Below are 24,637 nucleotides of genomic sequence, written 5' to 3' on the forward strand. Positions count from 1 at the left end.
ATAGAGGTTTGGAACAACATAAGGGTGAGTAATTAGTGTTAGGGTTAGTGTTTTGTAAGAATTGAGTTTCAGAATTGCGAGCTTACATAAGCTTTATAACTTGCAGTTGTGATTTCATATCTCACAATTCTGATTCTAAATTTGCAGTTGTGAGTAGTAGTCAAAATTGCAAGATATAAACTGCCAATACTTTTTTTCTCAGAATTGCGTGATATAAACCATCAGAACTGTTATTATTCAGTGATGGAAATGGGCTTCCATAGGTTTGGAATCACATGTTCACCCAAAAAAGAAAAATCTGTCATTATACTTAAAAGAATCACTAAAATGTGAGAGAACTTTGTTTCTTGTGAATGTTTTAACCTCTGATTAAAGTAAGCCAATCTCTGACAAACCAGCAATTTATAGAAATGTCAGTAATAATCCTCCTAATCGAAATTGAAAATGTTAATGTTTTGATATTAATTAAGCATAGCGGACAAGAAACCATTTCAGCGAATATTCTGTGCAAAGTTGGAACCCAAGGAAGCTTGACGGAAAATGAACATGATTCTAAATATGTTTTCTCTCATATTAGAGGATCAATCCACTCTTATGACCACATGGAGGGAGAAGCGGAATATTCTTGGCCCTTGTGCAAAGAGCTTTCAGTGGCCTTGAAAATGTTCTTTTGTTGGCAGATGAATCAAAGTGCTGCCGTTCCTTGATGTATTGTGAAATATTTATCAAACAAGACAATACAAGGAGTGGCACAAATCATAAATATTAAGTAATATAAAAAATGCTAACTCAAAACACATTTTAGAGAGAGGGCAACATGGGGCCTCTCTCTTTCCATAAAAAAGACACTGAATCTGGGGAATAGATGCATTAAAAATATATATAAACCATGCATCCGGTCTTTTTGCAATAGGTTGCATGTTGATCGCTATTGTAAAATGTCAGTAGGTGACCTTAAATGAAAGGTGAGCATTTAGGATGGGGCCCCTCCTGCATTACTGACCCTCTTAGGCCATTCTGAATGCCTTTTCTACTGCGGACTGTAAGAACTACAGATACAACGTGTGGTCAGTGGATAGAGTAGGATGATGGTGTGTAAGCCTGGGTCACACTTCTCTGAAACAGATGTCATCAAACAATGAGTGCAAATGCACGAGAAGAGTTTAAAACACCTTCTTTTGATTAAAAAAAGAAGTAAATGGAGAAAATATACAGTATATATTTCACTTTCTGTGGGGCACAAAAGAAGCTTGTGCAGCTTTCTATACATCTGTAATTCTTGATGGACTGTCAAGCTCAAAAAAGGACAAAAGCATTAAAGTGCAATCAGAGCAGTCCATAGACCACTTGTGTGATATATTTCAAGTCTTCTGTAGCCATATGACAGTTTTGTTTGAGGAAACCTAAACTCTACTAAACTCATAATCCATGACGCCTGTTAGAACTCTGTTACATCAAACATCATTGGTTCTCCCATGTTGTCACCAAACAAAAGACTTACGTGTAATGGTATTTTATTTGAGATTTACAGTAAACAGAATACATTACTGTACAGCTACAGGATGATTATTATTGGATAACAACATACATTTAAGTCTTGCATTTAAGTCTTGTTTAACCATATATTATGATGCAAATATAAAATACCAAAACTCATACAGGGGCATTGTTTGCTCTTATATCGAATTTTATGGGCATTATAACTGCGTTCTAAGGTCATGGTATTTTTCTAAACAGAGTTTTTCTGTCCATTTAAAAAAAATCTCCGTCCACATGAAAATGCAAAAGCATGCTATGAAGCACTGTAAAGAGCATGCCAAGCCAACAGTATAATCTCAACCTCAAAGCCATGTTGGCCAATCAGAAACCTGAAAAAGTTTTAAGCATGTGGAGATAACAGTGCATGCTCTGACATCACAAGCCAAAAACTCCGGTTTCGCTGTCTACACAGTAACTTGGCTTGTGACTTGTTGTTACACTGCAACTGGAGTTTTTGAAAATCTTCACCCTTGCAGGAGATTTAAAAAAAATTTCATTTTTCAGTAACCTGGTGCTGCGTTTGCGTGTGGACGAACGACCAAACCAAACAGAAAAAGCTGTAGTTTTTAAAATACCCGCATTTGTGTGGACAGGGCCTAAGAGGCTACAATACACACTGAATTTGTGGGTTCTCAAAGTGTGTTTTTGTTAGTTTTTTTGTCAGCTTGCACATCTTTAAAACAACACGCACAATATTACTGTAAACAACATACATTGCAAAGTTTAAACAGTAAAATAAATAATGGTTATCCTGTGCAAAGTTTAAACAGTAAAATAAAGAATGGTCATCCTGTGTTATAGTCGCCTGGAGTCATACACCCCCATGAATGCTTGCCCTTGTTTGGTGTAAAGGGAAGGTCTTAACCAGAATTTCGAAATGACTTTTACTGTAAGTACATTGTATAAAGCTTTAATCTGAACAAAAGCATGTGGCTAACACCCGTGTTTGAAAATTCATCACTTATACATACACCGCAAAGGCTGAGTGGCCTCTAGACACGTGTGACAGCATTCTCCCCATGGACCAGAGCCAAGCCTGTGGCGGCAGATTGGCTGCAACATGAGAGAGAGACCAGCTCTTGAATTTAATACCATCATAATGCTGGGTTTGTTTAGTGCCGCTAGAAGGATCCAATATCGACACATGTCAATGCATCATCCATCAGCCCTGCTTCAAAACCCTCCTGTCTTTTTGATGCTGCTGATAAAGTTTCCTTCAGTAGCAAATCCTGAGATCCTTTTTTAACATAGTTACTTTCAAGATTTGAATTGGAGAAGTTGGTTCTGGACAGCAATTAGAGGCAGGTTGATTCCATTTTGTTAAGGTTGAATAAAACCTTAATAAAAGGTCTGAATAAAAAGGTAATTGTGACTCTATATCTGAAAGTCACCTCTATATCTATATCAAAGTATTCTGGCTTTGTTTCTCATATTTGCGAGCTTGAGGCAGAATCTGACTTTTATATTTTATAATTTGACCACGTCTCACAATTGCAGGTAGTTTATTTTATTTTATTTTTTTATAAATTTTTTTGTAGAATTGGAAAATACACAGTGTGAATATATCTTGCAGTTGTGTAGGGTAATTGTAACTGTCTCACACTCTTACAATATGAGAGTCACAATGAGACTTTAAATCTTGCAACTGTCTTCGTTTCGCATAATTATGACTTTGTAACTCAGATTGCAGCTTTATATCTTACATTGTGACAGTCGTGATTTTGTTTTGCAATTTTTTTCTTCAAATTTATGATAATTGGGATATTGTGTCACAGTGTGACATTGTGTTCCGATGAAAATATCTCACATTGTTGCTTTATGCCTCACAACTGACTTTAGTTTTAGTTTTGGAAGCAAATGTATTTTATGGATATACATACAGAGATACATACACCGTAGAGGTGTGCAGTGCTGCACCCCTGACCCCCATTAGCTTTTAAGCTTTTAGCTTTTAAGACAGAACATTATGCTTGTTTGTTAAGTGCCATTTTTTTTTCATGACTTTGCATCAAACGCTTTTTGTGTTGTAGCAACAAATTCTCTCTAATTGTGCCAAAATAGTTGAAAAGATACATAATCAATAGGGTAGTGCAGCTGTTTCCAAAGGAGCCTTTAAACACAGCTGCTGCTGCACCCAACATCCCCCCTCTCTCTTCTGACTCGTCCTCCACCCATGTTTTTCATTTTCTGTTCGCTTTCAAAAGCTGTCACCTTAACAACGGGCCATATAATAAGTCCCTGTTCCCTTATGAGCCCTGAACCCCAAAACCGCCCAGAGCCGGGTGCTGGTTTGCCCCCTTTTGTAGTATGTGGAATGAAAGCTCTCAGAAAGACTGTTTGAAAATGTTTTATTAAGTTTTGAGAAGCCCTTGGCTTCAGTTGGGAACAGGGGGACTATTGTGCCTTGCATCTTGTAGAAGCTGCTGTTCAGTTTAGCAGCAGATGAGTGTTAGCCTGTGATTTCACTATGACCTGTAGTTGTGTGTATTATTTCTTTGCAAAAAGGATGAAGGTGACTCTACCTCCACCTTAACACTATCTACCCCTAACTCTCTCTTTTCTTGCTTTATTTGAATCAGCTGAGGCAGCATGTTATTGTGTTGAGAGGAAACATGTGGTTTCTGTTAGTAGGGACTGGGTGTCTGGCACCATGATATGCACTAGGGGTTAAAGGAAGATGGGAGGGGTTGGTGGGGTAATGGGACATTGAGATTGAAGACCCTGTAGGAGGATGGGAATCAAGAGAGAAGCACTCTGCCATTGTGACAGACAACTTTCTCCTTTCTATACACACTACCTGTGTTGTTTAGTGAATTAATTTAGGAAAAATGCACTTGAGAAGCAAAAATGCATGATATTTAGAGTTCAGAGAGATTGGGACAAGTTGTCACAATTTTTACTGCAGTGAATATTTCTCAAAATGGGTTTAAGTCATTTAGTTATTATTATTTTAGATTTTTGAAATTTTTTACCTTTATTGGACAGTAAGTAAACCGGAAGCAAAGTAGGGGAGAGAGAGAGGGGGACAGGATCAAGAAAGGTCAGGTCATGTCAGGACTTGAACTCGGGACACCTGAGGTGCAACAGCACTATTTGTTGGAGCATTGCCCACAGTTTACACAGAATTTTTATTTTAATTTACAGAAAAACATTTCTTCTTGCTTAGGATAAAAGATACAATTCACTGAACACACACTGACTTTAAGCGGGGCATGTTGTCCCAATGAAACCTACCGTTAAACAGCCTTTTATAGGCCTTTATGCAAAATTGTAAAACAAATAAAACAGAAATCATGAATCAGCAAAAATGCAAACCACATTTTTATATATTATAGTGTATAATAACATTTAAAAGCACAAGAAACCTTGCCTCAGTCTTATATTTATTTAAAATGTTTTCCTTAGAGTACAATTAAACCTTTTGTTTGAAACCTAACTTTTTGCCTGATTGGGAGCCAATGTGAATACACAGTATATGAAGCTTGTGATTTACCTCTGTGACAATGCAACCATTGTTTTTTCTTTGTTTCATACATAAATCTAGAGCTGCCTATGCTTAACGTGAGAGAAGGAAATATTTGAATGGTGTACACTAGCAATTCAAGGATACTTAGTCTTTTGATTTTTTTTCAAGCCATTTTTCACTGTAAATGTCACTAAATCATGCTAATACAAATTGTGAACAGGCATAATGGAACTAAAAGGTGATTAAGCAGTGTAATGTGTGCTTATGTCTTTGCAGCTGGAGCAGATGCTGTTGCAGCAGTCAGGGGATTCAGACCAGCAGAGTGTGTATGGCACGGAGCAGGGCTGGCTAAGAGAGGAAGGACGATCTTATAGGATGAAGCTCCAGGCCTTTCAGGAGAGCCAACACAGACAGGCTCAGCTGGTGCAGAAACTACAGGCAAAGGTCCACTGTTAGATGTGGTCTTATTCAACACATTTCATTTTGGTCAAAGATGGGAAAGATTTTTGAGGGGAAAAGTTATTTTGTAATTGTATTTTCTTTTAGAATATACATATCAAAAAGAAACCATGAAGCTTTGGTGTAGATGGGAATGTGCTCCATCTTAAGATGTGGAGTGAAAGTATTTGTCTGTGTCTGCAGTTGCTCCAATATAAGAAGAGATGTGGAAATCTAGAGCAGCAGGTGTTGGAGAAAACCTCAGAGTCAGAGAAGCTGAGGCTCTCTGTAAGTCTTACTGGAGAACTTCACAGCCTTTAAGAATGTATAAATGAATGGAGCATTTATATAGCATTTTATTGTGTATTGCTGTACACTCAAAGTGCTTTACAATCATACTGGGCAGCATCCACTAGGATGATGCTACGGCAGCCACAGTGCATTGGCACCAATGCGCTCACTAGTGCATTAGAGCTTTTGAATTTTAAGAAATCTATCGGCTCCTTTTACTTTTGTTGTCTATTTGTTGTCAGGAGTTGCACTGTATTTTGGTGTGTTATGTATAAACCTGCCTCTGTCCATATATTAGCTCCAGTCACACCTAGACTCTTCAGCACACCGTCTCCAGCGCTTTGAGCAGGAACACAGTATGGATGTCCAAAGTAAACTTGCACTGCTGGAGGATGAGCAGAAACGGTAAGAACAAGAGTGATATGCGCTTCTGACAGCGAGAGGTGCAGTGAAACATGCCAGGGGGCAATGACTACAATGAGGGAGAATGGGTATGAATCAGAATCAGCCAAAGAGTATGTCAAGACTTGCTGTTTGGAACAATAGGAGAATTTAACATTTTGGGAAATGAGAATGATAAATCTTGTGGAGAGTTTCTGTTTTCTTTTTGTTTTTTCCATTTTTGCTTTGTTAGAAAATCCAGCTTCAGATGGTAGTGTTTTGGAACTATTTAAAAACCATCATGACCACCATAAACTAGTAGCTGATCCAATCAACTAATGAAAATTGATCAGCCTGATCAGCCAAACAGGTAATGACCAACTAATGAGCAACAGTAACTTGCTGTAAACCAGACTGGAAAGCTAATGAACAGCATGGACTAGCTAACAACCAGCTAGCAACCAGCTATTAAACACACTCGAACCAACGTGGACTGGTTAGCTGTTAGATTAGACCAGCTAATGACAAGTTTGGAGCTACTAATGAGCACCTTAGACCAGCTAGAAACAAGCTTCCATGTTCTAAAACAGAAGTACCACCAACTAAGCTGAATTTTATACCAGGTATTGACCGTTCTAATATTTAGAGAGGACACGTGAACAACATTTATTAAGCAGGCAAATAGAGCTGAACTGCTCTGAATTAAATCTCCTAGCTGCCTACTTCAATCCCCAAAAGCACATACTGGAAATTAATAGTTTTAGAAGGGGGTGTCAAAAACAAAATGTATCCAGTTTGTCAGACTTAATTATCACAGCCTTGTTCAAAGTCTCAGCCAAATAGTTTTTACTGCACTTCATACAAAGAGCCGGCCAACCTACCAACCCAGATGCCAGCCTTTGAAAGATTGTGATTTACTGTGCCACTCGCCTGTAATTGAAATGGTTATGGCAAACTCTGGGCCGTCCAGCTGCCAAGCCCTCATTCATTATCACACCTTAGTGCCTCTGTCAGAGAGCGCACTGCACAGTGCAGTTCATCCGACCATCTGTGACTCTGCAGTCTTGTAATAGAATGTATTTAATTTTCTGTGTCAGAGAAGTCAACTGTGCCACGATTTTTATAGCATGCCACAATTAACTGAGATTCAGCAGGGCCGAAGTGTTATGCCTGTTACACTACTTATATAATGGCTTGGCATTTTCTTAGAGGGGCACAAGCTGGAAAAGCCAAAACACAGAATTATTGAGGGAAGATACTTATCAAAAATGATTGAACACATTCTCATAGCTTTGATCGTGTCTCTCTCTGTTGCTCACCCCTTTGATGATTGTTTTGTTCATCGCCCTTACTGCCTCACACCCTGGCGTCAATCTTTGTATGTAACTGGGTGGATTCTGCCACGGATGATGTAAATAACCCTGTAAACTATTTGACAAGCAAATCTGGGGGCAATTAGGCTGGAGCTGACATGGACTTTATAAAACTGTCACGCACATTCCCCTCTAAGCGTGGCTGGCAAAGTAGAATGTGTGACGTGGGCCTTTATGAGTCTGTAAACACAGAAGCTGATAGAGGCAGCGCAATAGAGGGGGTTGAGATCATGTGCAAAATTTGGCTCAGGAAATAGTGCTCTGAAGCAGTTCCATATATTTCACAGGTGTTCTGGTTTGAGCCAGGTCAATGCACTGCTCCGGGAACAACTCGAACAAGCCAACGAGGCCAATCAGGCCCTGACGGAAAGCCTGCAGAAGGCACGAGAGGAGGCAGAGCAGAGGGACACGCGACTCAGGAGGGAACTTGAGGTGAGAGGGAGGAGGAAAAAGAGACAGAGGGAAGGAAGGAGAGATCTGTAGTGTGTGTTTTTTATCCAAATCCACAGTTTAAGGAAAATCTTTCTTTAATCCAATCCAATGAAACTCAACTCTGGAACTTGTGGAATTCCACCCTGGTGCCTGTTTTGTCAGTCTGGACACTGTCTTTGTTTTAAATCATTGTTGTGATTTTCTCAGCTGTTGTTTCCTGTAAAAACATTCCATTCTATTGGAAAAAGAGTGAGAATTCATTGCTTGATGCAAACATCTGGTGATATGAAGGAGCTCATCTAGTATTCACCCTCATACCATCAAGGTTTAAAGGAACATTCCACTTTTTTTGAAAATAGGCTCATTTTCCAAGTTTTCCACTTGAGTTTTACCATCTTTGAATCCATTCAGCTGATCACCGGTCTGGCGGTAGCACTTTTAGCTTAGCTTAGCATAGATCATTGAATCTGATTAGACCGTTAGCATCTCACTCAAAAACAACCAATGAGATTCTTTGTTTTTCCTATCTAAAACTTGACTCTTCTGTAGTTACATAGTGTACCAATACAGACGGAAAATGAAAAGTTGTGATTTTCTAGGCCGATATGGATAGGAACTTTAATCTCATTCTGGCGTAATAATCAAGGAACTTTGCTTCACGGCAGCAAACAATGGAACTACAGAAGAGTCAAGTTTTAAACAGAATAAAAAATATACAAACTCTTTGGTCTTTTTTGAGCAAGATGCTAATGGTTTAATCAGATTCAATGGTCTATGCTAAGCTAAGCTAAAAGTGCTACGGCCGGACCCAGAGATGCTGATTGGATTCGAAAACGGTAAAACTAAACTGTTCAACTCTAGGGGAGTTGGAAAATGAAGCTATTTTCACAAAAGTAGAGTGTTCATATAATGTATCATTTGTGTACGTGAGTCTCTGTTAGTGTGTGCGCCTAGCAGTTCAAGTATGTGTGTGTGCATTCATTATTTTTTGTATTTGTGCATCTATAATGGAGACATCTTTAACCTCTTTATCACCCTCCTTATTACGAAACCTGCCGACCATATGGCCGTGTTGCTCTCCCGCAGATGAATACTTCCCGACATGGCCGCGAAAAAGCCCGTGTGCGAGCTCTGTGGCGCCAGGCTGCCTTCCTGCGAAGCTCTTTCACCCAGCTGCGGGCCTTCGCTGACAGGTGAGTGTAGCTTGCAGCCAGAACCCTCTTTCCAAACCCAACACCATTTATCCCCGCCTGGGATCAAAGCACAGCGGGTCACCTGGGTCACCCCTCACACATCCTGACCGCATCGTCCTGGGAAATGTGATGGTTAGATTGCCCTTCAGATTAGTCTTGAGCCATCCATCAGAGCCAGGCTTGATGAGGGCTCGGCCTGTGTAAACGCTGTGATCATTGTTGAGTAATTTGCTGTAATGTGGATTACTCAACACATGGACAGCGGAGAAAATGTTCACGACCCTTACTCAGACACGACACTGTTCAAAGAGTTTATTCCCAGATCACAATATAGTTTTGGCCATCTGGCTCTCGTCAGTTGTGAACAAAACACATTTCCTTGGGAACGTAAGGAAATTGTTGTGTAAGGGAATTTCATTGCTCCTGCTGGTTGTAATAGTTTTTTTTGTGTGTGTGTGTGTGTGTGTGTGCTTTACAGGAGTCTATCGGACATGCGAGCCGAGTGTGTGGTGGCTGGCCGACGTCTTCATACGGCCTGTGTGAATTTGGAGGCTAGCATGAGCCAGCCTTGTACCCCTGCTAGCAGCGGAGTATCTGCACTGGAGAATCAACTAAGAGACAAGTTGAAAGAGGCTATGCAACTGCAGGCCCGCTTTGACGCAGAGAAAGTAGAGCTTAACTCTAGGTACAACATGTCTGTTTATGTACACGTCCCATTCATTTTTCAACAGTAATATACTGTACAAGTTTCATCATGCTTGAGCAGCATGCTGTAATAAATACATACAGTATTGGCAGCTGGGGTTAAATGATCATATTCTAAGGATTTCACAGTGTCATAAATTTCAGCACCTATTCCTAAGCTTTGAATTGAATTATTGATGTCCTGAACTCACATCTCCTAGATGACTCATTGTACATTGTCCTGAGTGCTGACATGCAGGGAAGGTCAGCACAGATTGCCTCATCCATCCAACTATGTGGCATGCCAAAACTAGAGAGAAAGAGTGCCTTTTTATTTGCTGTTCAATATCCTCTACATCCTTCATTTACTTTTATAATGTGCAAGTGGTCTATGACACTTTCTTTTGAGTACGCATCCATGGATCTGACAGAGCAGGGTTGGGGTCTTCTGATGAATAGAGTCATTGCAGCTTCTTTCTTATACATCTTTTCATCAGTGAAAGTTAGAGAGCAGAGAACACTCTCCATTGAGATATATGAAATTTTAGCTGAGCTTTATTGCTGCGGGAAGAAAGGGCCATAGATAAATGGGTATCAAATAAGCACACCATAGAGCGTTTGATCATTTTGCCTGAGTTGTGTTAATGTTATGCATATGCACATTTTTTTCTTCACATTGTGATAGTATGTGTGCTCGTGCAGAACAATGAGTACTCAATGTCTTAGAATACTTCAGAAACTTATAAAATATGTGCCCATTTCAACTTGCAGATTACAACAATAGAAAATAGTGTGCTGTTTTTCTTAACGAAATAGTACACCCAAAAATGAAAATCCTTCTATCACTTTTATACCTTCGTGTCTGAAGCTTTGAACCTTCAAAAATTATGCAAAAGCTTCATAATATAACAAATGTGATTCATACAACTCCCAAGTCTTCTGAAGCTAAATGTCAGATAAAAAAAAAAGAAAAAAAGATCAAAATGTAAGTTGTTATTCACTCATGATACTGTCTTACATTAAATTATTAACCATTGAAGTCAGGAAATCAGATGATTTGTGAACAAATGACTTGGGAAATTTCTGTGAACAAGCTCAACTGTTGAATTGAAATCATTTTATATCAAATCGAACATTATTACTTTTCACATGAACGTGCCAAAGAGAACTATTGTGGATGCCAAGATTTTAGTGAATGATAACATAATTTCAGTCTGTTCCTCACTCTGTTCCTCACAATCTATCATATGACTTAAGACAGAAAACGTGTCATAAGGACCACTTTTATGATACTTTTATATTATATTCAGGGCTCTCAAGTTATGGCAAAATTTTGGAGTGAGATTAGGGGAGGGGTCACTAAAAGAGGATAAAACATTAAAATATTGGCAGCACCCAGCACCCAAAAAAAGTTTTCACTAGCAGTTCAATTTCCCCTATTGTTCACAATTGGCCTAAACAATTGACCTAAACAAATAGAAATGATAACAACTGGTAAATCTGATAAATAAAAAAAATAACAATAATAATAAAAAAGGACAAATTCATCCAAATAAAATAAATAGGTTTATGTATTTCAAAAATAAAAATGTCTCCAAAACAAAAAGATATTTGGCCACAAATGAGCCAACTGAAGAGCAGTGCTCAGTGACCATAGAGAACACTCTCTCTTCATCTGTTATAACATCGCTAGTACTTTTCTTAGTTTCTGGGAGCCAAAGCTAAGTTAATGCTTCTGGTTGCAAAGTAGCTGGAGAGTTTTTGACTGCATCAGTAATAATTAAGCACAAATTTACCAGTATACCCCAACATCAGCTATTACTATCTTTAATCACAGCTAAGTGATTTCATCCAGGAATCATACAATCTAATTTCTAAAAGAAGGGGTTACCTACAGCATTCATCGGATCTTGCTCTTAACGATCTCGCTTGCAGCAAAATCACACGGAAACAACATTCTAATTTCTGATTGGCTTGTAGGTGTCATTTAACTCTGTATAACTCGAGACAGATGTGAACTCGGCAGAGAACTTCCCTCCATAGCCATCCATTAATTACAGCAGGACAGGTTAGCCCTTACTTCTCAGCATGAGAAATACAAGGTGTGGCGTGAGAGCGTGTGAACTGGTTGAAATGTGTGTGTCTCACGGTGAATGCATGAGACTTGAGAGTCCTGTACATTTAAAGTCTAACATGCATGTATCTGTACAGGATCCTGGAATTGGGTGAAATGGTGAAACAGCTCAGAGCACAGAACGTTGAGAAGGAAAGCAATCTGACAGCACTGCGAAGCAGCTTGGACAGGATGGTGAGCAGTGTTACAGTAGAATCATTTACATTTAATCATTTAGCAGACACTTTTATCCAAAGGGATTTACAAATAGACAATAGAACCAACAAAAGAATAACAATATGTAAGTGCTGTGAAAAGTCCCTCATAATCTTACGCATTACACATAGCAAGTAAAAAATAAATAAAAAATAGAAAGAATAAATTATAGATAGAATAGAGGGAGTTAGTGTTAAGGTATGTTATTGTTATTAGTGTTAAGTCAATTAATATAACAAATAAAAAGAAAACATGTAGATAGAATAGAAATAGAATAGAGAATTCCGGTGATATAAAGGGTCAAGTGTAGATGGAAGATGTATGTTTTAAGTCATTTCCTGAAGATGCCTAAATACTTGGATCGAGTTGGGCAGGTCATTCCAACAGCAGGGAAGAATTAAGGTAAAAAATCATTAATTTGGAATACTAGTCTTGATAAACACTACCACTTTCTTTATGACTTATCTGGAGTCTGATGTGTGTCATGGCTGTTCAAGAAGCTGTACTTTGACTTGAATGCTTTCCTGTACAGGAAATAAATCGGTCTGAAGACCGAACCGAGAAGGATGCCTTATGCAGCGAGATCAGCAGTCTGCAACAGTTACTGCACAACATTAATAAGGTTTACTAAAGATGATTGCCATGATATTTTGGGCCAGATGTACTAAACATGAGAAGAGTAATTGTCAACTCATCTCTTTTTTTTCTCTTTTCTTTTAGGTGGTTAGTGGAGAGAGTTCCTCAGACTTATCAAAAGATGAGCACCCATCTGTTTCTGCAGGATCTATTTCCTCTTCTCAAAGAGACGGTATTCTGATAGCTGTGCAGAGAGCCCTCTTACAGCGACAGGCACAAATTCAGGTATGCAACATACCTCCTGTACACCATCCTTATAGGGCACAAGTGTCATCACTAGTGGTACAGAAATTACACACTTCACCACGTCTCCCAAGTTTACTCTGCTATCAAGAAGAGTATGTAATTTCAGCACATTTAACTAAATGAAAATATCTATCCACCCAAAGCAACTGCAGGCACATCTGGAAGCTTCCCAAGAGCAGGTTGCCACCTTGCAAGATCAGCTGCAAGTGGGGGAAGATGAAACCAGAAGCCTGGAACAAAGAATCCGGGAACTGCAGCAAGAGAATCAACTTCTGGAGAGATCGGAGGAGGACAACACTAGAGATGCCCAAAGATACCGCACCTCACTGGGCATAGTAAATAGGTATCAGAGTTTGGGACCGAATTAACCTGGCACTTCATTAAAGGTTGCTATTGTTCACCTGGTGTTACCTGCACAAATCAGTTTCTACCTGAACATTTCTGTACCCTCTACATTTACATCAGTGTTTCCACTGCAACATGGCATTATTTTGCAGGCTAACCTAGGAGGCTAATTTATATGTCTTTGCTCATTTCTCTACAACATAAGTTGTTATGCTACAAAGGCTCACGATTCTGATTCAAGCACACAAACTCACATCTTTGTGCTAATTATAGTTCTAATTTAGTAATAACTGGGGCTCAAGCATGCAGATCTTCTAGTTTTAGGACTATAACCTGAACAGCCACACACCACACCACAACTGTCGCTTTCCTTTTCTCCCTTCCAAGCAAAAAAGGAGAGCTTGAGAGGCAGCTCTCAGCCCTGCAGCAGCAGCTGGAATGCACACAAGCAGAGCAGGAAGCTTTGAGAAGCTCCTCTCTGGATGTTCAGAGGCAGAGAGACCTCCTCAGGCAGCAGAGGGAGGACCTGGAGAGGCAGCTGGCTCGAGAACGCTCTGAATCCGAGAGGGGGTACGGCATTGCGAAACCCCAAACCCCTTGACTTCTTTCTTGGCCCTTGTTTATTTCCCTGTCCTATTGTTTACAGTCAGTATCACTAGCACATGTTGTCCTTAAAGTAGCCTTGAATTAAACCAGAATAGTACTGTTTACAAAATGCATTAAACATGAAGATGCATAATGCATTAGTTTACTGGTTAGGTCAAAGGAAACCACACTGATCATGTGTTATTCTGTGCTGGATATGGATAAGAATGGTTTTGGATGTGATCTTCAACCTCAAGTCTTTTTTGAGAAAATGTTTTTTAGGAATATGTTTATAGAAATATCTCTGCTTGTATATGTTTGTGTACATGAGTATGTGCCTATACCTTAACCTTAACATTGTTTACATTAAAATTCTGTTTTGTTTGTGTGTATATTTCCTATGAGCTGATTTGATTGCTCTATGCCATAGTGTGCCTGGGTTTTCATTAGTTTTTTTTGTACTCTTTTGTCCATATCTACAAATCAAAAAGTGTGTATTTATGTCCTGACAATTTTTGTGCATTTTTGTTTTTCTAAAGACGACACACTCTGGAGCAGCTGGAGATGAGACACTCGGATGTGCGTAAAGAGCTGGTCACACTGAAAGAAGCTCTGAGTCAGCTGACTTTACAGAAAGAGGTTTTGGAGGATGAAAAGAGCAGTCTTGCACAGGCTCTCTCTAGGGTACTGCTCTGCACATTCAAAATGCACACTAACCACCCACTTATTCACTCATCCATTTGGTCCATCACAATCACTCACCTGTTCACTTATTAATTCACTCACTACATCTTAGTCCACTTTTATACACTCATACATTCTTTCATTCTTCCAACATTGTCATTCACTAACATATTCTTTCAAAGCACCTCATAACTCACACTTTCTCTTAAAGCACTCAGTCATTAACTTCCTTCCTCATCCAGTCACACATTTATTCACATACTGTATTTACTCCCATTAATTCATTCTTTCATTCACATATTCACTCATTCATTCATCTTAACAACACTTGACCTAAGTCTGTATAAAACTGTTCTCACCTGCATGTTGCTACAGTGAATTACATCCAGTCATAAGATTGTTTACCCAGTTTTGCATTATTTATCCATTAAGTAAATACAGAGTTTTCCCCTGTCAAATGTCCAACTCAGTTGTTGAATTACTGGAAACTCCGTTTACTTTGACCTTGGGTGAGTTATGTAGCTCTGCTTATTTGTAGTAATTGATATTTACCATGCAAAACTGCCTTTGTAAGATTTTTCATCACTTGCTCTGTCTAACTTGCAGTTTTTCCACACTTCCGCAGTTCTACCGCAGGTCATTCTGGGGACAAAATGTTACGGTTAAACTCCAGTGCTATTAAACAGCTCTGCAAACATATTTTATTCTAACCGCTGATTACAAAATAAATGCTGGTTACGTGAACTCGGTAGCTAATGATTGGATGTAGCCAAACTTCCCACTGATGTTTGTATTGCCTCCCTATAGGCGGAGGCCCAGAATGCTGAGCAGGAACTGGCGTTCACTAAACTACGAAGTGAAGATGCAGGGCTACAGGACTCCCTGGCCAAGATGGGAGCCCTGAGTGAAGGATTGGCTAAAGATAAGGTCGAATTGAACCGTCTTCTCTTACAGGTCAGGGTCATGGAACTGGACAGTGTGCATAGTGTTAAAAGTATTAAATTATGAATAATCTGTTTATATATATATATATATATATATATATATATATATATATATAGTTATTCAGTTCAACAACTGATAATTTATTCAAGGAAATTGTTTAAAACTGGCTGACAGAGTTGGATACCAACACACCGACATCCACATCACAATATATGATTGCCACCAGCAAGAGTGGTCTTTCTCAGCATGGTAATCGTTATTTATTTTCAAAAATATTGTTTGTGACCTATCTTCTGCCAGGTCGAGGCCGAAAAGGCAGAGCTTGGCGAACGCAAACGGGACGCAGAGCTAGAGCGAGGGGCAGCCAGAGAAGAGCTAGCTCAACTTCAGCAGAACCTTTTAGACCTTATGGCAGAGAAGCGTGCTCTGGAGGCCTCACACATTCACCTTCAAGAGAGCCGAGTGACCCAGGATGCAGAATACAGCGTCCTACAGAGGGAGAAAAGTTCAGCCCTGGAGCAACACGCCCAGGTCAGTCACTAAATGAGATTCACAGCTCTCAGCTGTGCTCGGATGGGTCTTGTTGTCACATTAAAAAGCCAAGGGAAGATATTGGACCCATCTGCCGTGGTACTCAACACCTTCCTCCAAGAGTTCCATATATGAATCTTGGCCCAAGCGTGTGTTTTATGAGTGGCAAAGGAATTGAATGGGGGAGGCAAAGGGGATCTTGAGTACAAATGAAGGACAGGAAGACAGGAGAGATAGATGTTATAGACGGGTAGTGTCAGAGTGAGAGAGAATGAATGAAAAAAGCTGTAAATCACAAGCTTGATTTGTCTGCTCACAGCTTTGCAACAGACAGTGTGGAATTCGACTGCTCTTTTGTCTAAACCTACAGTCATGTTTTACTGAGGTGCCATTATTTTTAAACTGTAATGTTGTCATAAATCGCCGGATCTTAATGTAATCGCCATTTTTTTCACAGTCTTGAGGATATGTTGTAAATTATTAGTACAGTACATTATTTGCAACATTTCCTTGTCCATTTTACTTGCTGCTTTTTCAGTTGACCTGCTTGGCAGAAAAGGGAAATAAAATTTCCTTTGGTTCGCTTGCAAACGGTTTAGTGCAGGCTCAGTGGGGAAAGTTTTAACATATCAGGAAAATATTTGGACGGCCTGCTGCTCCTAAGTGGTCAGTTACTGGCATAATCAAGTATCTCACGTGTTTGGACGATTTACCAGTACTTGATTCATAATCCTGATGTTGATCTACTATCAGCAAATATTAGATATATGTGGACATTCAAATATATGCTTCCATGTGCATGTGTGTGTGATTTGTGTAGGTCAGTAAGCAGAAGCAAGCCCTCCAGGAACAGTTGAACACATGTCGTAGAGAATTGGAGCTGAGTGCTGCCTCGCTAAAGAAGACTTGCAAAGAGAGAGATGAACTGGCAAGAGACAAAGCCAATCTCACAGTGCAGCTCACCTCAGAGCAACGTAGATCCAAGGCCCTGGCCCAAGACCTGGCCGCTCTGCGGTGAGTCAATTTGTGTTAGTGTTTTAGTTCGAGTAGGATTTGGTGTATTAATGTGTTTATATGGGCTAAGTGTTTGTATTTATGTTGGAGTTTGAGGTTGGCAGGCAAAGTAAAACACCTGTGTTTTCAGTGAGTTTTTTTCAGTAATTATCAATGGGGCCTGTTCAATCATGTAACTCTTACTAGTCTTTTCTGTGAGAAGATCACCATGAGGTTAATCCTGTGTTTTGCTGTGTACATCATCTCTAGAAAATCTCATCTGTCTTGAATGATGTTAGCTAAAGAATCAACCATTTAAAGATGTTCATTAGCTTCACAAAACACAACCTGTTTTTCTTTATATTCTCTCTCCCTTTTTCTTTTGCTCAGGGCTGAGAGAGAGTCTCTAGAGTCAGGCCTGTTGGACAGGCAGGAACTGGCCTCGATGCTAGAGGCTGAACGGGGCAGGCTAGAGGGAGAGAATGCTAGTTTACAGCAGGCTAACGAGACTTTGACGCGTGAGTATCTCCTCGGGGAGCCTCTATTCCTCTCTCGTTGACTTGGCTGAACCCACTGGCCACTGGGCCCCAGCTATATTACACAAGTGGCCCATATTTTAGCCCCGGACTTGGGAACAGCTGAGGGGTCAGCCGAGGTTCTCTCTAGAGCTTAACAAAGTCCCCTCACAGATAGCATCCACACTGTACTATTTATGTGCTGGTGCTGTCACTGTATATTGTGTAATGATGATTCCAAAGAGCATTATAATTTAATTTTTCCAGCATGTAAGAGCTCAGTGTGTCTTCTGTGTATATTTTCATGACAAAGCATGTTTTTCCGTTGTGTATATACTTGCTGTTTCCTTCGCGCAGGTGAGCTGTCTAATGTTCACAGTGAACTAGAGCAACAAATGTCCCGGGCTTCGCAGGAGAAACAGGCTTTAGAGTCGAAGCTTGCTCAGGTCGAGAGAAACGCACAACAAACCCTCATTACAACACAGCAAAGCCATCAGGAACAATTGCATACTGAGCGAACGCACAAGGTATCACTGAAATGTTGAGACACTGTCCCCAACACTTGATTTGCTAGTAGTATAAATCAAATCAATAAAATGTATAATTAATTTGATTTGGTTCAATGGTTTTTTTGTTTTTTTTTTCATACAATTGAGTCATCCTTTAAGTCATATTTCTAGACTGATGCATATTAATCTACAAGCTTTTGAGGCGTCAAGAAAATGAGTAAATTCAAACTTGCCTTTAGAGTTTCCCATTTGACATTGTAGATTTTAAAACCCTATGCAGGTGTTATGTGCCCTTTTTGCTGAGCCCACAAACCTGCACCGATGCAAGTTTCACAAAGGATTATTACAAGAACATGACATTATCCACCTTATTTTTCAATGTGGAAGTGGCGATTTTCTTTGCAAGACTTCAGATTCATTAGCTGTTATACAGTTGGTTAATAACTGGAAGAGTAACAAAGTGCAGTAAATGGTAAAACATGAAACCATTTGCACCTCAAACCTTTTTTTTTTCAGTATGATAATTTAAATAACATAATGACAAATAAAAGGTTGCAACATCAAGCAGCATAACATTTATAATTTTGTATAGTTAAAATAACTGGAGTGGCTGACAACAAAGTGAATAATCGAGTGAATTGCCATAACTAGCATGCAACACAGCTCAGTGTTTATTATGTGTTAATTTTATACTGCCATAGATTTAGGACTATCAGAGAAATTCTGGCAGATGCAATTGAAATGCAATAACCCTAAACTGTAAAACTCTCCTGTGATTCAATAGAGTATTTGGATGCTTATAACACATGCACCTGTCTTGTGTGTCTCAGGAACGCATGCGTGCCGAGTTGCGTTCACAGAGGGAGCAGGCAGAGTCGCAGCTGCGGGCTGAGTGCGAAGAGATGCGCATGCAGAGTCGCAGAGTTCAGCAACAGCTGCAGGAAGAACTGGCCAAGCTGCAGCAGCACTGTACGGAATCCCTGCTGCAGGCCGAAAGCCATAAACAGCAGGTGTGTGTATGTATTTGTGTCTCAGAGGAACACAGTCAAAACCTTTTGACAACTTCCTTTCAATCTGATTAAAAGGCATGTCTGTTGCCCTATATAGCCTTAAACCATCTGCAGTCAGAACATGGGGCAGATGGCATCACTGTAAGTTGGTTCAATCGCTTTGACTGTTCTTGATCGGCAGGTTCTATCTGAGAAGGAGGCAGAGAAGGCCACTCTTACAGAGCGCATAATTACCCTTGAACGTGACATAGAGACAGCTGCCCTTGAAAAGGATCGTATGCGTAGAGACTTCCTGAGCAAACAGGAGCAGGACAAGGTATGATAAATCCAAATATGTCTGTGGATCATGTTTTGTCTTTATTACAGTACATTAGGCCTGCACAGTTTAACACTTTGATGTATGAGATTAATTGTGCATTCATTTTTAAACACATTCATTAAATTTGATATTAAAGTCTACAATCTGTTTGGAGCTAATGAACAAATTCAAACACTGTTCCATATAGTGGAGCATGTGTTTCTTGGTAAATTATGAAAACAAAGATTTTATTGTTCACTTGCATTTGGTGAAGTTTAATCATTAAAGAGTGAATATGTACGTTCATAATGTGCATGGAATAATTATTTCATCATTGAATTATTAATTATCTATATTGAATAAATACATTTAAAAAAGTCTTTGCTTTAAAAGGACATTGTTAACTACAGAAAAATGAGCCTGGGTAAATATATTAATCAAGTGACAACCCTAATTTCATGCACCACATTATTGTATTCGTTTTTGTCTCTCCCTCTCTCTGTAGGACGCAGTTTTAGGGTTGCAGGCAGAGCTTCAAGACCTACAGTCCCGTTTCGAGGAGTCTCTGAGTTCCCGTGAAGTTTCGGAGCGCAGCTTAAATGACCAGATCAGAGAACTTTCTCTGCAGAGCCGGGAGTCTCAGCAAGAGGTCACACAACCCGAAGCTTTACATTCCAGTGGTTCAGTCATAGAAACAAATTTATCATCCAGAACACAAAAAACCTATAGCCCAGGAGAGCAGTAAAAATGGTTTGTGCCAGTGCCAAATAACCAACGTCATATAAGTTAGGGGGTGAGTAAGTTTATGTTGGGCTGTAAGGCAACATAAGGCCTGTGGGAGTCCAACTTGTACCTACCAGGTGCAGTCTTGGGGAGCGCCATTTAGTACACACATTTGTTGAGCTTGGCACTGGTTAATGTGTATTGAGCATGCTCCAGGTGCCACTAGTTTGAGGTTTCTGCTTGTATCTGAGCATGTACACTTCTACCTTTCAGCCTCAAGGTCAACCTTTGGAATTGACCTCTGCACATACCTAAGGCCACGGATTTATTTGTTTGAACAATCTATCTCCAGGCTATGATGAGAACTTCATCTCTAGGTGAAGCTGTCTACTCACCAAGATGGATTCTCTCCTCCTGTTTGATTATTTTCACTAAACCTCCTCCAGCTTGCCCTGGTCAGACAATGACAAACTACCAGTGGTGAGAGGGAACGATAAAAGCCAGCAGGGGAGTGAAAAGTGAAGGCTCTCTATGATATGAAAAGGAAAAGTTCAGTCACAAATAAGCAGGTGCTCAGAAGTTTATTTCTTCCTGTTCTATAATAAAAAGTTGTCTCTATGGAAACATCGCCCCAACTCTAAAACAGAGGTCATCTATAACCTAACACTGTCCTACTAACCCAACCCCCCTATCAATGAATTAAACCAGTGTGGGCTTGGCATGGGCTTATTTCTATTACATTAAGATTTATGAGAAGAAAACATCTTGTGTGGCCACTGAACTTAAACACCCACACACACACACACACACGCACATATTTCTCTTTAACACAGCAGCATTCTACACACGCTTGTACTCACTGCTGATGTTTTTCATCATCGCTGCTGTGTGTGGCAGTCTTTGGAGCCTGCCCTGTCTTTCTCTGTTTTTCTTCTCCCTCTTTCTCTCTGCATTCTGGCTGCATTTTGGGGAAAAAATGCACCGTAAAATGATTAGCTGTAGCCAAGCAATTACCAGAATGTGGGTCATTTTCCTGTGTGTTTACATGGGCGAGGAGTTTCACCCTGAGCATATATGATGAAAGCTTTTGAAAATTTGAACCATTTCACATGCACTTAAAACACATTTTTAAGTGCAAACAAGAATGTGCCCTGAAATCCGGCGTTGAAAGGAGGGCAGATCTCTTTGGATGAGTCTGATGCTCACATGCTTTGAGAAGCTGAATGGAACAAGACAGTGGAATTTTACTAATAGGCTGCGTTTCCATTTCATTCATCTCATGGAATATTAAGTTGAATTGTCCTCACCAAAACAGTGCCACGTAAGGAATATGACTGTTAGAAATCTTCACTCCCTCTTTGGTGTCACATCACCACACTTGAGTGATTAAATTGACATTATTTTAGACAGATAAAGTTACACCATTGCACTCAAACCATTACCCATCACTCCTCTTGTATTTACAGAATAATTTGGCTTCATTTGATCTTTCCCTCTCATCTCTGTCTCTTTCAGGTGGAGCGTTTGAGAAGGGAACTGAGTGAGGTGGAGGAGAGCAGGGACTCTGGCCGTAAGGAACTGATCGAGGCCCACCGAGAGCTGAGGGAGTGTTTGCAGGACAGGGACACCCAGCGGAGTGAGGGCAAGGACCTGAAGAGAGCTTTAGGAGATGTTGTGAGAGAGAAAGAGGCCATCCAGGCTTCCAATCATGATCTCCGAACAGCTGTGAAGAGAGCCGAGTTTGAAAACAACAGGTCTAGCATATTGGATTTGTTTGAAGTGATTGATATATTGATATATTTTGTATTACATACCTGTTCCCTGTTAGCTTGGCTATAACATCAGATCATCATTGAGATGTGATTTTAAGTGAGCATTAACAAAAACATAGGAATAACCTCTAAAACCTAGTCTAAAATAGTAGTTCAACTACAAACCCGATTCCAAAAAAGTTGGGACACTGTACAAATTGTGAGTAAAAAAGGAATGGCATAATTTACAAATCTCATAAACTTATATTTTATTCGCAATTGAATATAAATAACATATCAAATGTTGAAAGTGAGACATTTTCAAATGTAATGCCAAATATTGGCTCATTTTGGATTTCATGAGAGCTACACATTCCAAAAAAGTTTGGACAGGTAGCAATAAGAGGCCAGAAAAGTTAAATGTACATACAGTATAACGAACAGCTGGAGGACCAATTTGCAACTTATTATGTCAATTGGCAACATGATTGGGATAAAAAGAGCCTCTCAGAGTGGCAATGTTTCTCAGAAGTCAAGATGGGCAGAGGATCACCAATTCCCCCAAAGCTGCGGTGAACAATAGTGGATCAATATCTGAAAGGAGTTTCCCAGAGCAAATTTGCAAAAAGTTTGAAGTTATTATCATTTACAGTGCATAATATCATCCAAAGATTCAGAGAATCTGGAACAATCTCTGAAAACTATACTGGATGCCCGTGACCTTCGGGCCCTTAGACAGCACTGCATCACATACAGGAATGCTACTGTAATGGAAATCACAACATGGGCTCAGGAATACTTCCAGAAAACATTGTCAGTGAACACAATCCATCGTGCCATTCACGGTGCCGACTAAAATTCTATAGGTCAAAAAAGAAGCCATATCTAAACATGACCCAGAAGCGCAGGTGTTTTCTCTGGGCCAAGGCTTATTTAAAATGGACTGTGGCAAAGTGGAAAACTGTTCTGTGGTCAGACGAAATCAAAATCTGAAGTTCTTTTTGGAAAACTGGGGCGTAATGTCATCCGGACTAAAGAGGACAAGGACAACCCAAGTTGTTATCAGTGCTCAGTTCAGAAGCCTGCAACTCTGATGGTATTGGGTTGCATGAGTGCATGTGGCATGGGCAGCTTACACATCTGGAAAGGCACCATTAATGCTGAAATTTGTATCCAAGTTCTAGAACAACATATGCTCCCATCCAGATGTCGTCTCTTTCAGGGAAGACCTTGCATTTTCCAACATGATAATGCCAGACCACATACTGCATCAATTACAACATCATAGCTGCCTAGAAGGAGGATTCGGGTACTGAAATGGCCATCCTGCAGTCCAGATCTTTCACCCATAGAAAACATTTGGTGCATCATAAAGAGGAAGATGCTACAGAGAAGACCTAAGACAGTTGAGCAAATAGAAGCCTGTTTTAGACAAGAATGGGACAACATTTCAATTCCTTAACTTGAGCAACTTGTCTCCTCAGTCTCCAGACGTTTGCAGACTGTTATAAAAAGAAGAGGAGATGCCACACAGTGGTAAACATGGCCTTGTCCCAACTTTTTTGAGATGTGTTGATGCCATGAAATTTAAAATCAACTTATTCTTCCCGTAAAATTATAAATTTGCTCAGTTCAAACATTTGATATGTCAACTATGTTGTATTGTGAATAAAATATTGAAATTTGAAACTTCCACATCATTGCAATCTGTTTTTATTCACAACTTGTACAGTGTCCCAACTTTTTTGGAATCGGGTTTGTATAATATAGTATATTATTAACTATAATATATACTATATTTACTAAATAAATATCAGTAAAGGAGTAGAAATTTCTATTTGGGATGTTGAACATTCCCTGTAAGTCTCAGTTTCTTTATGAAACAAGGAATAGGCTTAATTAAAAACTAATTAATTATCCTTGTTTTTCTTTTTCTTTTTTATCAGTTTGAAGCGAGTCGGAGAAGAAAAGGATCAGAGGCTGGCAGTGTTAGAAGAATGTAAATCCTCCCTCCAGCAGGAGGTGCTGAAGCTGAGAACCAACATGCGTGAACTTGAGAAATCTCGCCTTCAGGCATGCAGGGAACTGCAGGAACTGCGCAGACAGGTCAGCGCCCAAAAAAATCTAACGCTTTTTGGTAACAAGTTAGTTTAGGGACCAATTCTGATTATTAACTTGTTGCTTATTAGCATGCCTATTGTTAAAATATCGACTCTTTATTAGTACTTACAAAACACATTCTACAAGACCATATTCTACATCCCTAATTCTACCCAACACCTTAACAACTTAACAACAAAAACTTAACTACCTTACTAATTATTAATAAGCAGCTAATTAGGAGTTCACTGAGGCAAAAGTTGTAGTTAATAGTTTGTTAATAGCAAGAATTGGACCTTAAAATAAAGTATGACCAGTTTATATAGTCAATGCCTTAAAGGATTAGTTCACTTTCAAATTAAAATTATAATGATAGGTTTTTGGTAAAACATTCCAGGATTATTCTACATAAAGTGTAGTTCAGCGACTACCAAACGGTTGATGGTCAAAATTACAGTTTCATTGCAGCTTCAAAGTACTTACGATACCAGACAAGGAATAAGGGTCTTATCTAGCAAAACAATCTGTCATTTTCTAAATAAAAAAATATATAATTGATATGCTTTATGAACAGGAATGCTTGCCTTGCACTGTGGATCCATGACTTCATGTAATATGTAATAACGTTTGAAAAGGTCAT

General features: G+C 39.5%; 1 protein-coding gene across 2 annotated transcripts in view; it reads left to right on the forward strand.

Moving 5' to 3' along the window:
* The window catches only part of crocc2 (ciliary rootlet coiled-coil, rootletin family member 2), a 51,510-nt gene that overhangs the window by 13,333 nt on the left and 13,540 nt on the right, over window positions 1-24,637 (forward strand). The window contains exons 4-25 of one of the 2 annotated variants that reach the window (XM_026263950.1): window positions 5,282-5,449; window positions 5,648-5,731; window positions 6,033-6,139; window positions 7,776-7,920; window positions 9,007-9,113; window positions 9,592-9,798; window positions 12,009-12,105; window positions 12,659-12,748; window positions 12,847-12,987; window positions 13,152-13,351; window positions 13,741-13,923; window positions 14,478-14,622; window positions 15,430-15,576; window positions 15,868-16,098; window positions 16,919-17,112; window positions 17,482-17,609; window positions 17,964-18,133; window positions 18,946-19,125; window positions 19,307-19,441; window positions 19,929-20,072; window positions 21,662-21,900; window positions 23,844-24,003. In XM_026263950.1, coding sequence (XP_026119735.1) covers window positions 5,282-5,449; window positions 5,648-5,731; window positions 6,033-6,139; window positions 7,776-7,920; window positions 9,007-9,113; window positions 9,592-9,798; window positions 12,009-12,105; window positions 12,659-12,748; window positions 12,847-12,987; window positions 13,152-13,351; window positions 13,741-13,923; window positions 14,478-14,622; window positions 15,430-15,576; window positions 15,868-16,098; window positions 16,919-17,112; window positions 17,482-17,609; window positions 17,964-18,133; window positions 18,946-19,125; window positions 19,307-19,441; window positions 19,929-20,072; window positions 21,662-21,900; window positions 23,844-24,003 — 3,402 coding nt within the window. The remainder of the gene's footprint in view (window positions 1-5,281; window positions 5,450-5,647; window positions 5,732-6,032; window positions 6,140-7,775; window positions 7,921-9,006; window positions 9,114-9,591; window positions 9,799-12,008; window positions 12,106-12,658; window positions 12,749-12,846; window positions 12,988-13,151; window positions 13,352-13,740; window positions 13,924-14,477; window positions 14,623-15,429; window positions 15,577-15,867; window positions 16,099-16,918; window positions 17,113-17,481; window positions 17,610-17,963; window positions 18,134-18,945; window positions 19,126-19,306; window positions 19,442-19,928; window positions 20,073-21,661; window positions 21,901-23,843; window positions 24,004-24,637) is intronic. The other variant, XM_026263956.1, reaches the window with a different exon arrangement.

The sequence above is a fragment of the Carassius auratus genome, chromosome 6 (genome assembly GCF_003368295.1).
Source record: "Carassius auratus strain Wakin chromosome 6, ASM336829v1, whole genome shotgun sequence".
NCBI classification, from domain to species: domain Eukaryota; kingdom Metazoa; phylum Chordata; class Actinopteri; order Cypriniformes; family Cyprinidae; genus Carassius; species Carassius auratus.